At 33.7% G+C, this 21,630-nt stretch overlaps 5 protein-coding genes across 6 annotated transcripts; 4 read left to right on the top strand and 1 right to left on the bottom strand.

Moving 5' to 3' along the window:
• Positions 1-123: 123 nt before the first annotated feature.
• Positions 124-1,683, bottom strand: LOC117783457 (dr1-associated corepressor homolog). Its single transcript, XM_034620865.1, has 2 exons — positions 1,460-1,683; positions 124-1,306 (listed from the first exon to the last, which is right to left on the bottom strand). Exons 1-2 carry the CDS (start codon positions 1,499-1,501, stop codon positions 230-232), a joined length of 1,119 nt encoding a protein of 372 aa, XP_034476756.1. The 5' UTR covers positions 1,502-1,683; the 3' UTR covers positions 124-229.
• Positions 1,684-2,189: 506 nt separating this feature from the next.
• Positions 2,190-2,731, top strand: LOC117784288 (cx9C motif-containing protein 4). Of its 2 annotated transcripts, none has more exons than XM_034621987.1 (3): positions 2,190-2,350; positions 2,443-2,602; positions 2,661-2,731. In XM_034621987.1, the coding sequence occupies exons 1-3, from the start codon at positions 2,287-2,289 to the stop codon at positions 2,668-2,670; spliced, it is 234 nt and encodes a 77-aa protein (XP_034477878.1). In that variant the 5' UTR covers positions 2,190-2,286; the 3' UTR covers positions 2,671-2,731. The 2 variants fall into 2 exon arrangements, with proteins under 2 accessions (XP_034477878.1, XP_034477877.1); XM_034621986.1 differs by having other exon boundaries at positions 2,658-2,731.
• LOC117784287 lies at positions 2,661-2,929 on the top strand. Its single transcript, XM_034621984.1, has one exon. It carries the CDS (start codon positions 2,670-2,672, stop codon positions 2,907-2,909), a length of 240 nt encoding a protein of 79 aa, XP_034477875.1. The 5' UTR covers positions 2,661-2,669; the 3' UTR covers positions 2,910-2,929.
• On the top strand, positions 2,892-3,120 carry LOC117784289. The gene has a single exon (XM_034621988.1). The coding sequence runs from the start codon at positions 2,913-2,915 to the stop codon at positions 3,108-3,110; it is 198 nt and encodes a 65-aa protein (XP_034477879.1). The 5' UTR covers positions 2,892-2,912; the 3' UTR covers positions 3,111-3,120.
• On the top strand, positions 3,114-4,478 carry LOC117784286 (GPI mannosyltransferase 1). The gene has a single exon (XM_034621983.1). The coding sequence runs from the start codon at positions 3,130-3,132 to the stop codon at positions 4,450-4,452; it is 1,323 nt and encodes a 440-aa protein (XP_034477874.1). The 5' UTR covers positions 3,114-3,129; the 3' UTR covers positions 4,453-4,478.
• Positions 4,479-21,630: the final 17,152 nt, after the last annotated feature.

Raw genomic sequence — 21,630 nt, 5'->3', positions numbered from 1 at the left:
TTAAGGATTTTATCATGGATTATAAACTGTAGATTGAAAGACAATCATCTTAATGCCTAGATTGCTTATATCTTAAGACTAAATATATCAAAAGTACAATTAAGTGTTTAAAATCCATAATGGTCTTCATTTTCCAAAATATTTATTGTGCTTACTTAAATCTAAAGTAATCGTACATAGTCGTATTAATGCATTATAATTATTTATAAGCGCATTTATACAATTCTACTTAAATGTTGTCATAGTCTTCGTCTAATTCAAATAGCGATTCAGTTATTGGTGCTGGTGGTGCCGATGTGGCCTTTGGAATGATTGGAATTTTGTTATTTCCATCGATGCAGTTGACAGACGATGCTAATTTAGAGATTGAGTTATTATTACCAACGATGCTGGTATTATCTCCATAACAGATCTTTGTCGGTGTGGGTGTGGACGCCGTTCCAGCTGATACAATATTTGTAAGATCAATGTTTATAACTGGGGCTGCAATATCAAAGTTGAATGCCTCATTCGCTGTGCTTCCGGCATCAGTGTCTGTTGAAATTGGCATTTGCACGTTGCTATAGTCAATCTTGACTATAGGCTTACTCAGCATATCGAAGCTGCAGATTGCTGCAGGTATGGCAGTTTCATGGGTTTGTCTACTACTACTACTGTAGTGGGCATTGTTGTTGTTATTGTTATTATTATTATGGTTGTTGTTGTTGGGCGGTCTGCCGCGCGGAGTATATGCAGGCGTTGATTCGGAGCGTGCTAACTTCGCTGGCAAATGCCCAGTTTTTTGTTGTTGTTGTTGTTGTAGTTGTTGTTGCATCTGTGCCAAGGCGGCTGCCGTCTGCATTATAACTGACGGTGACGGTGTCGCTGGTGGTGGATTATGGTTACGCTTTAGGCCAACTCCGTTTAGGCTTACGGATCGCACATATGTACTACTATTGCCGTTGGGCAATCCTCGTATCGATGTTGATGGCAGGCTTAGGTCATATGGAGTATCTGAATCTGGATATTGATCCTCCGAGCTGTGCACGTCGTCATCATTATAATTGCATGCAGCTTCCTCGGCGACACTGATATCTGGTATATTTCTGACAAGCTCTTTCAAGAAATCGAATCGTTGCTCGGACATGATGCACTGCTTCATATGGGATGGCGATAGGGTTTTTGCATTGCGCCCATTCGTTATACGCAACGTCTTTGTCAATAGGGACTCCACAAAGAGCTCCAAAGTCCTTGAGATTATAACTGGAACCGCCTGCGCAACCTTCCCAATTTCCTCATCACTCTGCATGATTTTCTTGATGCGGCCCTGTCAATTAAAATACCCATCAAAATATGTTTCAATACACCATTCGCGCTTATAGAGCATAATCCAAACTGATAAAGCCATCACTGATACACGCACAACATTTATTGTCGAAAGGAAGTTGTTGTAAAAGTTCTGTGTGTGCACTCAACTTACCGCTGGAAATCGTGCATTGTACTTTTTCTTTTTTGACGGCATATCTACTATGTCCAAACAAATACCAAAGTCAACACAATATTACTTAAACAAATTTAAATTGCCCAATTTATTACTCGCTTGTTTTTTTTACACAAGAACGTTCCAAATAGTTTGTTTTTTGCGAATGGCAACCATTCACACAAAAATTCACCACAATGTTATAAATTTTCAAATTGTTAACATATTTCCTGGAAGCTTCATTGTTCAATGGTCGATATTCTAAAATTTATTTTTAACGCCTATGCTTTTTATTTGTAGTATATAAAATAAAACTTTTTAAATTAAATAAAACATTGACGATGTGGCAGCCCCTGACAATGTGCCAATTTTTACGATGTGCCAGCACTATAAATGTCAACAAGAGTTGGGATTTCTAGTTCAATTCGCTGAATAAGCTCGTTCGTTCTTACAACGACCCGTTCATTCCAATTTTTTTTTTTTACAGCTTTTCATCCAAAGGGGAGAGAAGTTAGAAATTTAATTCTGAAAACAACATTAGATTCCAATGAAAACTTTACAAAAAATTAAAAATTTCCGGCTTAAAAATTAAGAAATTGCCGAAAAAAAAGAAGTAAAAGAAATTTAAGTTACCAATTTTAACATTTTACCCAAAATGCTACATGCTGCCAGATCTGAGAATTTTGCAGGGTGGCATCCCTTAAACCGGGTGGCAGAATTCCACAATGTCTAATGTCAAATTCATTTATAAAAACTTTTTCTCATTCAGACGGAATATTGTTGAATTGAGTTAATAATTTTTAAGTTCGTGTTATATTTTTAAATAAATGTCTAAGGCTCGTAAGGATCCTTGTAAGCCTTACGCCTGCCGCATACAAGCTTGTTTGACTGGTAAATATTATTACTGACAATCTTATGCAATCCGTTTATAAATAAAGGCACATGCAGTAATATAAATTAAAAATATATTTATTTATTTGCAGAAAATAACTTCCAAGAAGATAAGTGCGTTGAGGTGCTTGAGCAAATGCGCATTTGCTGTTTAAAGTGGCATAAGGAGTCGATTTGTTGCAGTGGTATTGATTTGGAAAAACCTTTTTTAAAAAAAGCCGACAGCGATAAGACTGCCAAATTACCAAACAGGTGTTGTGCACATTTCAGGTGTTTTAAGGCGCAAATTAATAACACTTTTTCTTAGCAGTAGCATATAATGACAACATCAGCACCCCCATATAAGCCGCCTAAAGATCTTCAGGATTTATTGGACAAAAAGCGAAAACGAACAGCAGTTTTACCAAAGCGTTCCTGGATACAACGTAATCCGCGACTTTTCCAAATCACATTTATCACTACATCTTTGCTGGTGTTCTTCTCCAAGCCGCTGTACGACGCCTTTATAGCAGATCCCTTGCCGCAGAAGGGTCCAATTGTGCCAGGACATAAACGTTAAGGCATGGAATCTGTGCGCAAAGCCAACACACGACTCCGTAGCTATCCAATATTGCTAACAAAGTGTGCCGAGCAAGCATCCGTATATGCTGCTTGTGTATCACGGGATATCAACGTGCAGCATAATATATGCGAGGTCGAGTTTAAGCAATTTTTAAACTGTATACGTAAAAGTGCCGCCGAATTAAAGACAAAATTATAAACAAATTCAACCCAACATCATGAGCAAGATGTCCACAGCGAAGACAGAAATCAGTTGGCTACGTACTGGATACCAATACCTATTGCAGATCAATTACCCAACGCATCTCGTAATATCTGCTTTGTTGCGTCTCATTCTCATTTGTTACGCCCAAATACACGATGCCAAATCCACAGTGCCATATACCGATATTGACTATAAAGTGGTAACTGATGGCGCTCGCTTAATTGTGGACGGAGAGTCACCATTTGGACGGCACACTTACCGATACAGCCCAATTATGGCACTCCTTCATATACCAAACATTACTCTGCATCCCGCCTTTGGAAAAGTCATTTATTCAGTATGTGATCTACTGATTGGTTGCCTTATTTATATCCTAGTCCGATTGCAGCAAGGTGACGTCAAACGAACAGAGAAAATGGCACGGGCATCTGCTTGCTTTTGGCTTTACAATCCACTTACGGCCGTGATATCGACCCGTGGTAGTGGCGATAGTTTCACCAGCTTTTTCGTCATATTAAGCATCTATCTACTTATCAAGTCGGAGGATCAAAAATCAAAATGCTTTGCCGTATTCTGTGCCGGTTTCGCTCATGGACTGGTTATACATCTTCGCCTCTACCCGATGTTTTTCAGTTTAGCGTACTATTTGTGTCTTTCCGGTGGCTCTATAAGAAAACCACGTGAACTTCTCATCCGAATCTTTTTGCCTAATAAGCATCAGATCTGCCTTGTTTTGGGTACCTTATTAGGACTAGCAAGCTTCACTTGGACTTCTTATAAACTATATGGATGGCAGTATTTGCATGAAGCCTATTTCTATCACTTTTTGCGAAAGGATGTCCGGCACAATTTTTCGTTACATTTTTTGATGCAATATCTGAACAATACGGATTCAGTTAAGGAATCCACGTTGCTTATCAAATTCCTTACAATGGCTCCTCAATTGTTGCTTGTTGTTTATCTTAGTCTAAGTTTTGCCCAGTTTCGGCAAACTTTGCCATTTTGTGTCTTCAGTTTGGCATTTGTAATTGTGACCTATAACTCTGTGGTTACCTCTCAGTACTTTGTCTGGTATTTAGCTATTCTTCCACTGTGCCTGACGAACTTCAAGTCTATGTCATTGGCTCGGTGTACATATTTGATAATTCTTTGGTTTATCGGACAAGCGTTTTGGCTTCTACCCGCATATTTGCTGGAGTTTAAAACGTGGCACACTTTCAACTGGATTGGCTTTCAGAGTGCAATGTTTTTTATAATTAATAGTTATATTTTAGCCCAGCTTATAAGCAACTATGAATACAGAAACTTCAAAATACCCAATAAGAAATTTTTGTAATAAAATGGAAATAATTATAACTGCAATAACATATTTTTATTAACTTTTATTCATTTCTAGGAATTTTATATAATTAAGCAGTCTCTGATCCTCCCCTTTGTCTTTGCACCACTCCTTGAGCTTTCTTAACATCATGTCCACGTCGGTCTCAGACATAGGAGTCTCCAAAACATTTCCTTGTTTATTCCATTTATATTCCGCAAAATGTCTTACAGCCTTACGGTGCAAGGCCTCAGGGCAAATTGTGTCAACTATTAGATTAATCCTTCGTTTTCCTATATAAGGCATATCCTTATATAAAAATTCGATTTTGTGATAGTCGATCCACACTCTACTTTCAGTGGTACAATACATATGATATATCCTCACTTTTGTTTTGTAATTTTGCAAACACAGAACTGCCAAACATTTTTTGTCATATTCAATTGATTTTGAATATGTAGGGTGGTCCGATCTTAATAAAATTCCGCTTAAAATAGATGGAAATTCCTTATGATCGAATTTGGGGACAGATTGTACTTCGGTCTTGTTTTGTTTTGGTTTCTTTCTTCTTAAGGGACGACATCCAGAAATATTTAGCACAGGCGGTGTAACAGCTGTATTAGCCATAATTTCTTTTTATATTTTGCACTGTGTAGTCACTTTCTAAAAACCTATGCTTATTATTTTAACTGAACAATTTTTCTGGGCTTTCTAAGCATATATTAAGGGAAATGATTGTGAAATAATAATAAAGAAAAGCTTTTAAAAACAATAACATTCATGAAAGCTTATTTCTGACTCACCTAAAAGATAAAAAGAGAAGTAAGTTTATTAAGTGTTGTTCATTTGGTTCGTACTATGCAATGTTGTTAACAGCACAGATTTAGCGCAAGGTTGTGTAGTATGAATCAATAAAAATTATTTTTTAAATAAAATATTTTTGATTTGATACAATTTTTTAGATTCTGTAAAATAACTTAGTAAGGGAAGGAATAATATAATTAAAAAAAATTCTTTTTGCATTAAGGCCTGACTAGCAGGCCCGGAAATAAAAATTCCCGTCAAACTTAAAAAAAAACACTGCCAGAAATTCTGTTTGTTAAAAATGTTACCAAATCAAAAATATTTAATTTAAAAAATAACTTTTTTATTGATTAACTCTACACAACCTTGCGCTATGATCTGTGCTGTTAACAACAGTGCATAACACGAACCCGCTGGAGTCAGGCCTTTAGTGAAGAAAAATCATTTAGTTCATGATGAAAACATGAATATAATAAAATGGCTCGTTGACAAGTTTCTTTTGGGTATCGGAATTTACAGCTTATAATACTACCCAACAAAAATCTAAAAAAATATATTACATTTTCCCTACTTACATAGCTATCACTGCGGACGGCAGTTCGCGCTAGTGACGAAAGCAGCACGAAGGGTGCGAAAGGCGACAAGCAATATATACAAAAATCTGATCAGATCGAGTTATATTGTAATAAGTCAGTTCACCGCAGTAATATAATGGACAAGACATTGTTTGTTTGGAGCGTCTGCTCCGCTTAGTTACTTTATTCAGAATGATTCTTATATGTTAACGTTGGGTTCCGCTAACCCGAAACATGCAATGCTTATATTTATGTGCTTATATATATGTAAGTTAGTTGGTATATACATATGTATGCAGAAGGCATGTACTTTGTAATGTACTTTGGACATTTGTATATTTGTATTTATTATGACTAAGTGTCACAATGTATTAAGGGATTGTTATACCCTTTGATTTATTATAATAGTAGGGTAGATATGCTACACCTCCCTTTTTAAAGAAATGACGTAATACATGTAGTCATTTAGTGTTAGAAATTAATTTATCTTATTATAAAGATATGTATTAAAAATGTTTTTATCTTTTTTTTTCAACATTTGTGTTCATTGACAAATTTTTATTTTTAATATATTTGAATTTACGTTTTATTTTATTTTTAACTTTATTAGAAGAATTTTTTTTTTTTCGGTTGATCAGACCTTATTTTTTTTTTTTCATGAAACGTTTATTGAATATATATTTTTAGCCTATCCTTATGTACTTTTTGTTTCTTATTCTTACTAACTTTAATGAATATGTTATCATTATCTTCTATTTTCTCTACTATATATGGGCCTAAATATACATGGTCTAATTTGTAACCTGCTTCATTTCTTATAAGTAGTTTATCTCCTACTTTTAATTCAAAATTTTTTGTTTTTTCGTCATATGCTAATTTCCTATAAGCCTTGGCTTTTTCTAACATAATTCTAGTTCTTTTGTATGCTATTTCTAATCTAAACTTTATTTCCTTAGAGTAGTCATATAAATTATAAATAGGATCTATGTAATTAGTTTTGTTTAAATCTATGAACTGTTTTGGTAGTCTGCCAAATACTAGTTTGTATGGACAATACTCATGCGTTGCTGTTGGTGTCGTGTTAAATAAGTGAAATATTGAATTCAGACGTCCCAATCAGTTTTGTCTGCAGAGATGTATGAACGAATGTATTCATTAAATGTTCGATGACTTCGTTTTATTGTCGCTATTGTTTGGTGATGATATGCAGTATCTGGTTTTTATACTCTGTTCCCATGTCCGAAATGAACGTCTTCATTGGACCGAACTTGAATATGAAATTTTCGAATATAGCCTTTGCGACATTATTTGCGCTCTTGCTTTTTATTGGAATGGCTACTAAATATTTTGTAAGGTCACAAATTAATGTGACTATGTATTCATTGCCATTTTCTGATTTAGGTAGCGGACCAACTGTATCACTATATCGAAAGCATTCACAGGTGTTTCTGTGACAGTCAAAGGAGTTTTTGTGTGCGTCTTTGTTTTAGACACTTGGCATTTTTGACATCTACGTACGTACACTTTTATATGACGTGTCATATTTTTCCAGTAGTAGTGTCTTTTTATTTTCGATAGCGTTCTTGTTATGCCACTGTGGCCCCCTTGAATTGGGTCTTCATGGTATGTTGCCAATATTTGTTGTATCTCTTTTTCATCTGTTACTTGGGTCACCGGCTGGAGTAGCGCTACTCTTAACGATTTTAATATTTTATTGCCCATATTTTTAAAAGAATCTATTGAAACTGATTCAAAGATCTTTTCGCTCGGGGACACTTTGAGTTGGCTGATTTTTAATATACCGGCCTCTTTTTCGAGCCTTTGGAAGAACTGACCTAAGTCGAGAATTCCATTAGTATATAAATCGCTAACTTCAATTCTTGCGATAATTTTATTTCCATGTTTAAATAAACATTTAGATTCTGTTATGCGCAAGGTCACTACTTTTTGTACTTCATCATTTGTAATGACTTCATGTACGCTGGGCTTAGATAGATTTTTATGACTTTGTCTAGGCAGAAGTTCATAATTTTCTACTGTACAGTTTTTATTTTGTCTACTTTGTCGCCTGGTAGTGACTTTCAGGACTTTATGTTGCATATCTTTGAGTTCTTTTATATTAATACGCAAAAGTGCGTCTGCTACAAAATTAGCATTCCCCGTTAGGTATTCTACTGTGAAGTCGTATTCTTCAAGCTCTAGCCGCATGCGAGTTAATTTCGAACTGGGATTAGTCATAGAAAAAAGATATGTTAATGGTCTGTTATCCTTTTTAATAGTAAAGTGTTTGCCATAAATATATGGTCTAAAATGGGTAATAGCCCGATGAATTGCCGCTAACTCTTGTTCTGTTGTGCTCTTGTTGCTTTCCCCTTTTGTAAATGAACGAGATGCATAAGCTATTGGGAGCTCCGAAAGCTTGTTTACTAGCATCTGTTATAATGCAAAATTCTTTGCGAAAATCAGGATATTGTAATAATGTGCGGTGCATAAGCTTTTCTTTAAGGTATTAGAAAGCGTGTTGGCATTCACTTGACCATTCAAAAGGAACATTCTTTTTACATAATCTAGTTATGTGCCGTGAATAATCGACGAAGTTTTTTATAAATCGACGATAATAATTGCAGAATGCTACAAATCGTCTTGCGCTGTCCGCATCATGAGGGACAGGATAATTTTTGATGACGTCAAATTTCTTGTCATCTGGCAATACTCCTTTGTTAGTGCATTTGTGACCCAAGAAAGTCACTTCATGCATAAAAAGTGAAAATTTTTCTGGATGCAACTTTAGGTTATATTTCCTACGTACATTAAAAACATCAGTTAGGTTTTTAATCATGTGTTTTTCGGAACATCCTATCACCATTAAATCACCCATGTAAAGGAATGCCTGAGAGGGTTCCAATCCCGAGAATGCATATACAAAGTATATGATATCGAGATATTAATGTATCAAACGATAGCGGCGATGTCATAATTCCATTAAAAGAATGAAATGGAACGAAATCGCGAAACATATAGACGCATTCCGTAACAAATTCGATAAATCTTACAAATGCATTAATAAAGATGCAGTTATAAAAGCGGAGACTGAAAAATCATATAGAAATTTTAGTAAGGGAATATAATAATATAGTTACCTTAGTAAATCGTTTCGAAAACAAATTCACATCTGAGCACAATACCGAATGTTTAAGGGTAATAAAATCCCTGAACACAAGATTGATTACTGTCACCAATAGGCGACATATTCAGATAAAAGTGCCAGAAAGTCTAAATCAATTGGCGGAGTTTGATCCCGACCAATTAAAGAGATTAGACGAATCAACTTAGTCAAGTGACGCTAAATCTGATAGTGACATCGAAACACTAGAAGGAAGCGATCCGATCGAAACAAAACCGGCAACGACAACAATTTCTGAAATGGCACAAACAGTTGAAGAATTTATCAAGCTAGTCACATCTCTATTACCAGAGTTTGATGGTAAGCCGGAAAATCTGCAAAGTTATCTAGATTCTCTGAATCTATTGGATACCTTAAAAGGCACACATGAGCTAACAGCCATAAGCCTTATTAAAACAAAACTAAAAGGCCATGCGAGAAATCTAATAAGTAATGAGCAGACAATTGCTGCTATCATTACGCAACTGTCAAACGCAGTAAAAGGAGAATCGGTAGAAGTTGTATCTGCCAAGCTACTTAATCTGCAACAGAAAAACAAAACGGCTAACCCATACACCCAAGCGGTGGAAAAACTTGCAAAGGCCCTTGAAGGATCCTATATCAGTGAAGGTCTAAGCCAATCACTTGCTAACAAATACAGCTGTAAAAGCTATAACACAAAACTGCTCGATAGATAAGGTAAAACGTATCATGCAGGCAGGCACATTCACAAACATGAATTGTTAATAGTTGCACGGAGGTAACAGGTCAAAGTAATACTGTCCTGTATTATCGACGAGGTGCAAATCACAATAATAAAGGAGGCCGAGGTTATAATCGTGGAAGAGGCCGAGGTAACTCCAACCAAGGTTACAATAATAACAATGTGAGAGTGGCGCAAAATGCGTCGGAAAACCCTCAGAACCCTTTAGGAAGCAATCAGTAAATGCAAAGGTTCATTTCATCAATTATAGTCTTAATATATTTGTCACTTTTTATAATCATTTAACTGAAAATAAACTCACACTCCTAATAGATACTGGTGCAGATATCTCACTTCTAAAAATAAATTCTGATAATTTCAAAATTCAAGAAGACAAAATTATAAACATCCAAGGCATAGGCCAGGGTCTAATAAAATCTCAAGGAACAACTTCAATTGAACTTTAATCAACAAAATATATTATTCCACACGAATTTCATTTAGTAAACTCAGATTTTTCAATACCATGTGATGGAATTATAGGCATTGATTTTATTAAAAAATTCAATTGTCGATTAGATTTCAAACCAAGTGAAGACTGGTTTATAATTAGACTTCAAAATTTAAATTATCCTATTTATGTTCCAATAATATATAGTGCTGGCAACAATACAGTTCTTCTGCCAGCCAGATCCCAAGTAATTCGAAAAATAGACTTTAATTCAGTAATCGATTTTATATTTGTTCCAAATCAAGAAATACATAATGGAATTTATGTTGCAAATACAATAGCAACATCCAAACATGTATACATTCGCCTTCTAAACACAACTAATTTCGACCAATTGGTCAAAGTAAACAAAATCGAATATGAAAATTTAACAGATTACGATATTTATATCACTAATCCAGAAAACAGAAGCGAACAAGTACTTTCAAAGTTAAAGAAAAATTTTCCAGAACAATTCAGAAATCAATTAACAGAATTATGCACCAAGTATAGTGATGTGTTCGGACTGGATACCGAACCAATAGCGACAAATAATTTTTATAAACAAACATTAAGACTTAAAGATGATAAACCCATTAATATCAAAAACTACAGAAGCCCGCATAGCCAAGTTGAGGAAATCCAAAAACAAGTAGGGAACTCTTGTTAGTTCCGAAAAAATCGATACCAAACTCGGAAGAAAAGAAATGGCGATTAGTAATTGACTATCGTCAAATCAACAAAAAATTACTTTCCGATAAGTTCCCGCTCACCAGAATTGATGAAATACTTTTCATGCCTTGAGTTAATGTCAGGTTTCAACCAAATTGAACTTGAAGAAAATTCAAGAAATATAACATCTTTTTCCACGAGCAATGACTCATATCGCTTCACGCGATTACCATTTGGTCTTAAAATCGCACCGAATTCATTTCAGAGAATGTTGACAGAAAATAGAAGCCCAAGGTTGGGTGATTTATTGTTGACATTGATGTTTGGTACCGTCATTAATACAATTGCTTTTTCTCTGTATGTGCGATGTATCAATGGCGAATACCCTAGGTTGTACCTAGCCATATATCTTGTCTCGAAATGCGATATTTCTATTGGGGTCGTGAAAATCAATTGTGAAGCTCTTGCTTCGAAGTTTGGCTCTAACTGGTATACTTGGAGGATCGCTTCCAAAATATCCATTTTTGTATTGTTTTGTAAGTACTTTATTATATATTCTAGTACAAAATCAAAGATTAGCAGGGGCTCTGCTCTGTTTCTACATATCTAAAGTGTTCTATTCTCAAATTCTAGTTCCTTTTAAAATGTAATTTTTATACATTAATTTGCATTCATTATTATTTAATTTATTCATATTTCATTTCAAGATCTTGTCTTGGTTATTTGCCCTACTCATGTATCTTTTCTTAATAATTTTGTTATGCTTAACATAGAGTGTAAGCAGAAATTGCAAAACCAATACTATCGGGATAATTAATAACAGGATGAGTTGTCATCCGTGTGATCAATTATCTTGACGTTGTTTACAACGTTGGCAGTGTTGTCTTTTGCCTCACTGGAGTCACTAAACCATCCCATTACGTAATTTAACTCTTTTTATATATATTCAATGAAAAATTTTTTTATTTTTTTTTTTACGTTCATGAGGTTTTGTATTAAACATTTTTATTTTTCATAAAAATTTTTTTTTTAATGTGGGATTGCGTAAAGAAAGAAAAATATTTTCTTCTTTGAAAATCAAAAATAAAATTTTAGATGATAATATGAAAAGAAAAAAATTTAAAAAAAAAAAAAAATTTATCATTAGACAAATATTTTATTGCATCTGAGTATATAGATACCCAGCGCCAGAGACATGAAAATATTAGTTATTATAGAATGTGGTTGCCTCACATTTCGGTTTACATTTCATTCGTTTTAAAAAAAAATAGTATAAAGCCTATCAGTGTTTAGTATTTCTTCAAGTAGCGGTTTCCCGCATAGGCTTGAAATTAGAGCTTAAAGTTAAGGCAAATTGGGGCATTCGCAATTATGCAGCCCGTTTGCGTTGTTTCGCACCAATGCGAAGCTGCTCATCTATGTGTTGAAGACGCTCTATGTAGCGTTGTCGGTCAGATTCACTTTTGGCCAACTGGATCATTTCCTTGACCAGTCGCCGTTGCTGCAAGAGTTTCACTCTTCGTCCGCTCCTTTTGTGTTTGCGAATCGCCTTTTTTCCCTGGCGAGGCCGGTACTCAGCTAGTGTGGGTGGGCGTGGTCCATCGGCTGGATTTGCCTGCAAGGCCTCTTGCAACGTCGGCAAATCCCTTTGTTCAATAGGAACAGCTGTTTCGAAGTTGGGCTTCTCTGCCATCATTTTTGTTGATGCTGCAATGCCTTTGCAGGTTTAATGCATATGGAGCATGTAGCTTTGATGCATATGTAGAAACTTATTCTCTGACGACGCATTAACTGGGCGTCACCGGCTTGGCACACTGATGCTCCCTCGATTGCACAAAGGGCGGTATGCCCTTCGCACTTGTTGTTTATCGGCTGCTGATGTCCTGGGCCTATGGGCTCAAGCGGGACCGGTGCTGGTCCTTGCACAGGATTATAGTATTTATTAAATTTTTTTTTGTGAAACTTTAAACTTTTGCACTGCACAGGACATCAGTTAATTGTATTTATTATTTTTTTTATTAAACTTTAATAAGTCAGTTCACCGCAGTAATATGATGGACAAGACATTGTTTGTTTGGAGCGTCTGCTCCGCTTAGTTACTTTATTCAGAATGATTCTTATATGTTAATGTTGGGTTCAGCTAACCCGAAACATGCAATGCTTATATATGTAAGTTAGTTGGTATATACATATGTATGCAGAAGGCATGCATATGTTATGTATGGTTTGACCACTTGAGCTGAAAAGTGCATGCTCAGCATTCTCACTCGCCGCGATTGGCTTGTATATAAGCGATGGATCGTATTGCTTGTGCGCTGGAATGTTTATGTTATTCTAAACGGTCTTTTAATGTACTTTGGACATTTGTATATTTGTATTTATTATGACTAAGTGTCACAATGTATTAAGGGATTGTTATACCCTTTGATTTATTATAATGGTAGGGTATACATGCTACAATATACCGGTCAAAAGGTTTAGTCCTTACTTACAAAATGGCATACTTAAGCTTTTTCTAACTCACCTGGGTCATGAGATACGGGGCTGTAAGTGGGAGTGGAAAAACTTCAATGATTGCAGCTAATGGAACAGTTTGGGCCTTTTGGTCAAAAATATTAATTTTTTATTTCTAATTAAAAATGCGCGCCGATTGATACCTCGATCACCCAAATCCGATAACTGGTTCAAAAGATAAATAAATTTGAAATTTTTAGTGGACTTCTCAAAATGAAATGAAAAGTTAGTTTGTTTGTCTGTTTGTATCAAAGCGCCAAAAAAAGCTTAGATGTAATGATGGGGATCTATTTCATTTTGAAAATCTAGAAATGTTTGTTCTACGACTTTTAAAAAAAAAACGGCAAGTTTAGCGGGAAAGCGCTAAATACCGCTAAAATTGAAACCTAAACAGTTTCCAAGCCATAGAAACTATAGGTATGTTCTATATATCATTGGAAAGGTGTGTTTGGGGGCTTTTAGGCGTACCTTTAAACTTTTTTTTCTTAAGTACTCAGGTAACATTTTTCAGGTGAAATAAAGTTTTTTAGCTTACGTTTTGGCGATTTCTGACAAAACGGCTCTAACGATTTTTATTATATTTGAGTATTTTGTAGCAATTTCTAGCCCCAAAATTTCTGATATCTAATTTTGTGACGAACAAAATTCAGTTCAACATAAACATAAAAATATAAATTAATAAAAAAAAATTGAAATTGGCATTCGGCACTGCGCAAAAAGTAATTTTTATGCACAAAGAAGCTCATCCTTTTTGCGCACAGTGCACAATGCCAATTTTGGTTTTTTTTTTATTAATTTATATTTTTATTTAAAATTTTTATGTTAAACTGAATTTTGTTTGTCACAAAATGGGATATCAGAAATTTTGGGGCTAGAAATTGCTTTCGTCACTAGACTTTTACCTCGTGTAGGGGTTTTTTTGTGGTATTAACTACCGACCGATCGCTCCTATGACTGCTATGTTATAGTGGTCCGATTTTCGAAAATTTGGACAGGAAGTAAGGGGTAATTTTAGATATCTTAAGAACAACAAAAGTTATCATACTAATCCTTGATTTTCGACCGATCATTCCTGTGACAGCTATATGATATAGTGGTCCGATTGCAACTTTACTTGCTCAGGATGCATAAGACGATGTAAAATACACAATTTGTTAGTTTGGTTGAAATGTCTTAAAAAATAATATAGTTTTCCTACTTAACGTTGATTTTGATCAATTGTTCCTATGGCAGCTATATGATATAGTGAACAACTAAATTCTGTAAGGAAATATAACACATTACCAGATACGCAAAGTGTGACTGATGCTTATCCGATTCCTCCTATGGCAGCTTTATGATATAGTTATCAGATTTTAACCAAATATAGTCAAAATGTGTAAGACAACAACAAATTGTTATTCTCTATGATTAGTTTCGATATCTGAAAAACCACAAACTTTTTTCATACTTATTAAAATTATGATTGCAATATAATTCCAGTGAAGTTTTCTGACTATTTTGTTTTAAACTCTAATTATTTATTTTACAAGTTTGTATTGCTTATTAAAGTGTTTCATTTTCTTTTTATTTTATTATTTGTAATGAAATGTAATAAAAATTTAAATTAAATTTGTAGGAACTTTCTTTTAGGCTTCATGTATTTTTAAGAATTTTATATAATTAAGCATCCTCTGATCTTCTTGTTTGTCTGTGCACAATTCCTGGAGCTTCTTTAATATTATGGTCTCATCAGTCGCAGACATGGGAGTCTCCAAAACATTTCCATCTTTATTCCACTTATACATCGTAAAATACAGTACAGCGGAGCGGAGCAAGGACGCAGGGAAAAATGTATCAACTATTAGATGACACCAAATCTCTATATAATTCATATTCTTATATAACAATTCAATTTTGTCATATTCAATCCATACTCTATTTTCAGTCGTACAATACATATGATACATTCGTACTTTGGTTCTGTTATTTATCAAACACATAACTGCCAAGCACTTTTTGTCATGTTCAATTAATTTTGAACCTGCAGGGCGGTCCGATCTTAATAAAATTCCGCTTAAAATTGATGGGAACTCCATATGATCGAATTTGGGTACAGATTGTACATCAGTCTCGTTTTGTTTTGGTTTCTTTCTTCTTAAGGGACGACATCCAGAAATATTCAGCACAGCTGTATTGTGAGCCATTATTTCCTCTTGTACTTTGCACTGCGTAGTAACTTTCTAAACACCTTATGCCAATTATTTTAACTGAACAATTTTTCTGGACTTTCAAAACATATATCAAGGGAAATGATTGTGAAATAATAATAAAGAAAAGCTTTCAAAAACAATAACATTCATAAAAGCTTATTTTCTGACTCACTTAAAAGCTTAGAAGCGAAGTAAGTTCATTAAGTGGTGTTCATTAAGTTCGTGCTATAAAACAGTTCTTAAGAGCAAGGTGGTGAATACAACAAATTGAACTAGCCTGCATATTATACTGGATCCAAAAACTTTTGCTTGGTGGTTAATGTTGTTCTCGTATGGGGCGGTTATCAGTTTGGTAAGTTAAGTTTTAATAAGCCGGCTAGCCCCATGAAACCCAATAGTTTTTTTTATACCCTGAGCCCATTCAAAATGGACAAAAAAGGGTATAACATGTTTGGCAGAACGTATGTTACAGGCAGAAGGGGGCGTAGCAGACCCCATAAAGTAAATATATTCTTGCTTAGGATCAAAAGCCGAGTCGATTGAGCCATGTCCGTCTGTCTGTTTGAACGCGTCGATCTCAGAGACCATAAAGGCTAGAGACTACAAACTTGGCAAGTAGGTTCCTAGATACCGTACGCAGATCAAGTATACCTGCCATGGGAACGATAGAAAGAAAACTAAGTTTAAGTATGAAAAAGTTTTTTGTTTTTTGAGATATCTTAACAAAACTGATGAAATGTGCATCTGGGCTGGTATTATACTATACATCATGATCAAGTTTGGTTTAAATCAGTCCACTTTATCATATAGCTGAAATAGAGAAGCTCAATCGAAAATTAAGTCTTAGTATGAAAATGTTGTTTGTTATTTGATATATCTTAACCTAACTGATTGATATCTTAACCAAGAAGGGGACGGAACCCCCGGTTTTTTAATTAGTTATAATTTTTTAAGTAATTATAATTTATAAATTTTTAATGGTCTTTCGAATCCTACGAAAGTATTTAATTTTCTTTTTATTGTAATTTTTGTAACAAAATAAAAGCAACTTTTTATTAGCTTTCACTAATATTTAAAAATTGTATATAATTAAGCAGCCTCTGATCTTCCTCCTTGTCTATGCACAATTCCTTGAGTTTCCTTAATATTATGTTCTCGTCTGTCGCAGACATAGGAGTCTCCAAAACATTTTCATCTTTGTTCCATTTATACATCGAAAAATGCTGTACAGCACGTCGGAGCAAGGACTCGGGAAAAAATGTGTCAACTATTAGATGATGCCTTTTTTGTTGTATATCAGGCATATCCTTATATAACAATTCAATTTTTTGATTGTCAATCCATACTTTATTTTCAGTGGTACAATACATATGATACAACCGTACCTTTGCTCTGTTATTTCTTACACACATAACTGCCAAGCACTTTTTGTCATGTTCAATTAATTTTGTATTTTCAGGGATGTGCGATTTAAATAAAATTCCGCTTAAAATTGATGGGAATTGCTTATGATCGAATTTGGGTGCAGATTGTTCTTTGGTCTCGTTTTGTTTTTGTTTCTCTCTTCTTAAGGGACGACATCCGGAAATATTTAGCACAGGCGGTGCAACAGCTGTATTGTTAGCCATAATTTCCTCTTTAACTTTGCAGTGCTTAGTCACTTAATAAAAATGTATTGTTTATTCTTTTAATCAAACTATTTTTCTGATGGCTTGTGAAATAAGCGTATAAAAACAATAACATTCACGAATGATTCTTTCTGACTCACTTCAAAACTTAGAAGCGAAGTAAGCTCATTAAGTGTAGTTCATTTAGTTCGTGTTATGCACTGTTGTAAATCTGGGTTAAGAGCAACGTGGTGAAATATTAAAACAATAATGTGAACTCGCCGGCATGTTCCAAAGACTTTTGCTTGGTGGCTAATGTTGTCCTCGTATGGTGCTGTTATCAGATTGCTCAGTTAAATTTTAATAAGCTGCTAGCCCCTAAAAACCCAATTGATTTTTTTTTAATTTAAGCTAATAAATGTGGAATTTTGATGTCACAAGGATCTTATGAGTATGATAAATAACAGCTTAAAGATTTTGAAAAAAAAGCTAAATTTCAATATTAATGTGATGTCAGTGTAGCTTTCTAAGACTTATTATAAATTAAAGTATTTTCAATTTAAAAATTTGTAATCCTTTTTCGTATCGTACGAAAGTTTTTCATTTTCTTTTTATTGTAATTTTTGTAACAAAATAATATAACTTTTTTTAGCTTTCACTCATTTTTGAGAATTGTATATAATTAAGCAGCCTCTGATCTTCCTCCTTGTCTATGCACAATTCCTTGAGTTTCCTTAATATCATGTTCTCGTCAGTCGCAGACATAGGAGTCTCCAAAACATTTTTATCTTTGTTCCATTTATACATCGAAAAATGCTGTACAGCACGTCGGAGCAAGGACTCGGGAAAAAATGTGTCAACTATTAGATGATGCCTTCTTTGTTGGTTATAAGGTATATCGTTATATAACAATTTGACATTGTGATTGTCAACCCATACTCTATTTTCAGTGGTACAATACATATGATACAACCGTACTTTTGCTGTGTTATTTCTTACACACATAACTGCCAAGCACTTTTTGTCATATTCAATTGGTTTCAAATCTGTAGAGTGGTCCGCTTTAAATAAAATTTCGCTTAAAATTGATGGGAATTTCTTATGGTCGAATTTGGGTTCAGATTGTACTTCATTCTCGTTTTGTTTTGGTGTCTTTTTTCTTAAGGAACGACTTCCAGAAATATTAAGCACGTGCGGTGCTACAGTTGAATTGTCAGCCATAATTTAGTCTTGTATTTTGCAAATACGGTGTCTTTATAAAAACGTTATGCTTATTCCTTTAAATTAACTTTTATCTGGGCTTTCTAAGCATTTATATGAATGATTCTAAAACAAGCGTATAAAAACAATAACATGAGTCACTTATAAGATAAGAAGCGAAATAAGTTCATTGAGTGTTGTTCATTTAGCACCGCTGTGAAACTGTTATTAAGAGCAAGGTGGTGAAATATTAATACAACAGAGTAAATTAGTCGGCTTATTACACTGGTTCCAAGGACTGTTACTTGGTGGTTAATGTTGTTCTCGTATGGGGCTGTTATCAGTTTGGTAAGTTAAATTTTAGTAGGCCGCTATTTCCTTGATCACAATAGTTTTTTATTTTCATTTTTTTTTTATATAAATTTAGGCTAATAACATAATAGCATAGTATGTGATTCTAGTATATTTTTTGTTAAGACTTTTGTTATAAATTCAAGTAATTTAAATTTTAAAATTGGTAATGTTTTTCGAATCTTACAAAGCTTTTATTTATTTTTTTTTTTTTAATAATATAATAAGCAAAATTCAATTTGTAATAACATATTTTTTTTTAGCTTTCAGTCATTTTTAAGAATTGTATATAATTATACATCATTTGATCTTTCTTTTGGTCCAATTTATGAAGTTCCTTTGAAATGATACACTCGTCAGTCACACAAAAAGTTGGCTCCAGAACGTTTTCATCTTCACTTAATTTAAATTTCGTAAAATGCTTTCCAGCACTGCGGACTCAGGGCAATGTGTTTCAACTGTTAAATTATTAAAAGCCCTAATTAAAGGCTGATTCTTATATAACAATCTCGTTTTATCGTAGTCTTCACCTATGTTTTTTTTCATCGGAATAAAACATATGATACATAAGTACTTTATCTTTCTTCCTTTTTTTTTAGCACAGAATCCCCAAATAATCCTTATTACATTCTCTTGCAGGGAGCTCCGATTTTAATAATAATATTCTTAAAGTTGATGAGAATTCTGTATAATCGAATTTAGGTACATATCGTACTGCAGTAGCATTTTGTTTTTGATTTTGGAGTCTTGGCCTACAACATCCAGATATATTAAGCACAGGTAGCTCAATAGTTCTATTGCTTTCCATTTGATTATCTGCAGGCGTCTGACAATCCGTATCTATTCTTATCACATTCACAGTATCTTATTTTTTCAATTGTGTGAGGCGGGAGAATATGTAGCTGCACATACCCAGAATTTATTTTTTGTCTCCACAATTCAATATTTAAACTTCTTCAGTAATTAATAAGCTTTATTATTAAAATTGAAATGTTTTCTTTTCATTTTGATAAGCGTTTTTTTGCTGAAATATTTCGAAAAAAATTAAGAAAAACTTAAGTTATTCAAAGATGCTTTGGTATGTTCATTCTAATGACTTAATTTAATCAATTAATTAGAGAATATTTATGTGGTATATCAAAGTAAATACATAGTGATTCCATTTTAGTTTTCTAAATCTTCTGATACTTATTCAAGCATTGTAGTTTACAAATATGTTTTAATTATTTATTTTTGATTGTAAAGTTTGTAAAAAAAAAATAAAATCTGAAATGTAATATATAAATAAAATTTATTTTCAACTTTTACTCATTTTTAAGAATTTTATATAAGTAAACAGCTTCTGATTTTCCTTTTGGGCCAAATCGCGTAGCTCTTTTGACATTTTATACTCATCAGTTCCAGATATAGGTGTCTCCATAACATTACCCTCTTTATTCCATTTATATTGCGTAAAATGCTGTAAAGCACTGCGGTGCAAGAGTTCAGGGCAAATTGTTTCAATTGTTATATTATTAATAGCCTTAATATCAGGCTTATTCGCATATAACAAACTCGCTATCGCATAGTCTTCACGTAGACAATTTTCTGCGGAATAAAACATATGATACATGCGTCCGTTGGATTTGTTATTGATCAAACACAGCACCCCCAAGTACTTTATTGTACATTCAATTGATTTTAAACATGTTGAAGAATTCGATTTTAATAATATTTTGCTTAAAATTGAAGGGAATTCTTTATAATCGAATTGGGGTACAGATCGTACTGCAGTCGTATTTGGTTTTACTTTTTGGGATCTCGGCCTACGACATCCAGATATGTTAAGTACAGGCGGTGGTTCAACAGTTGGATTATCATCCATTTGATTAGCTGCTTTCGTCTTGTAATTCGAACCCACTTGTTAACGTTCACAATCTCTTATTTCTTCAACTGAACTACGGTTTTACAATTTAAAAACATATTAAGGCAAATGATTGTGAAATAAAATAAACAAAAGCTTATAAAAACAGTACCGCTTATAAAAAGCTTACAAAAATGAACTGACTTGATTTAGCGTCGTTCATTTAGTTCGTGTTTTGCATTTTCGGAAACTGTTGTTAACATTACACAATTGAGTGCAAGTGGTGAAATGTCGATACAACAGAATGAACTAGCTGGCATATTATACAAGTTCCAAATACATTATGCTTGTTTAAATGGTGCTGTTATTAGTCTGCTCTGTTAAATTTTAAATTATTAACAACTCTTTGAGTTTCATATTATTTAATTTCTTTTGCACACATCTTGATGTTACCTTCTCAACTCAATCAGTGGATGAATTGAATACAATAAAATTTCGTTAGTTTAGGTTAAAATTTCCATCACTTCCAATTTCTCAAGGCTCTGGAGGAATATTTAAATAAACAGCAGCCAAAGTTCCAATGTGCGTTTCAGAAATTTTTGTTATACATTCAAGTTTTAATATCGAGAAGACAAAATGCGTATGGATTTTTAATAGTTTTATTAGATAAATCAGTTTTTGCTTAAATTATGTTCTTATATTTTCATTATAATCATTTGTAATGCTTCTCTGAATCATATTTTTTCATTTTTATTTCATGTGTCAACCTTGTTCATCGTTCATCCCGTTTATAGCATTTTGATCGCCTGCGTTTTTATTGTAACGGTTAGATACGATTCATTAAGTTTTAAATTGCAACTTCTAGTGATTATATGTTAATGCCTGCATAAAAGTGCAAAACTGTTGTGTCCAGCTGCCCGATTAATTGTAAATAACACAAATCAGTTTTCTAACGGTTCGCATCCTTTGTTGCCACTTCTTGTGAGATTTAGTTAATTTATATAAAAAAATATGGTTTATTAATTTGTTTTGATTTAATTACTGATATTGGCAACTTTATATTTATTTGTTTGCAAATGTAT

Source organism: Drosophila innubila (assembly GCF_004354385.1).
Source record: "Drosophila innubila isolate TH190305 chromosome 2R unlocalized genomic scaffold, UK_Dinn_1.0 1_C_2R, whole genome shotgun sequence".
Classification (NCBI taxonomy): Eukaryota; Metazoa; Arthropoda; class Insecta; order Diptera; family Drosophilidae; genus Drosophila; species Drosophila innubila.
This window is presented reverse-complemented; position numbering and strand designations above follow the sequence as displayed.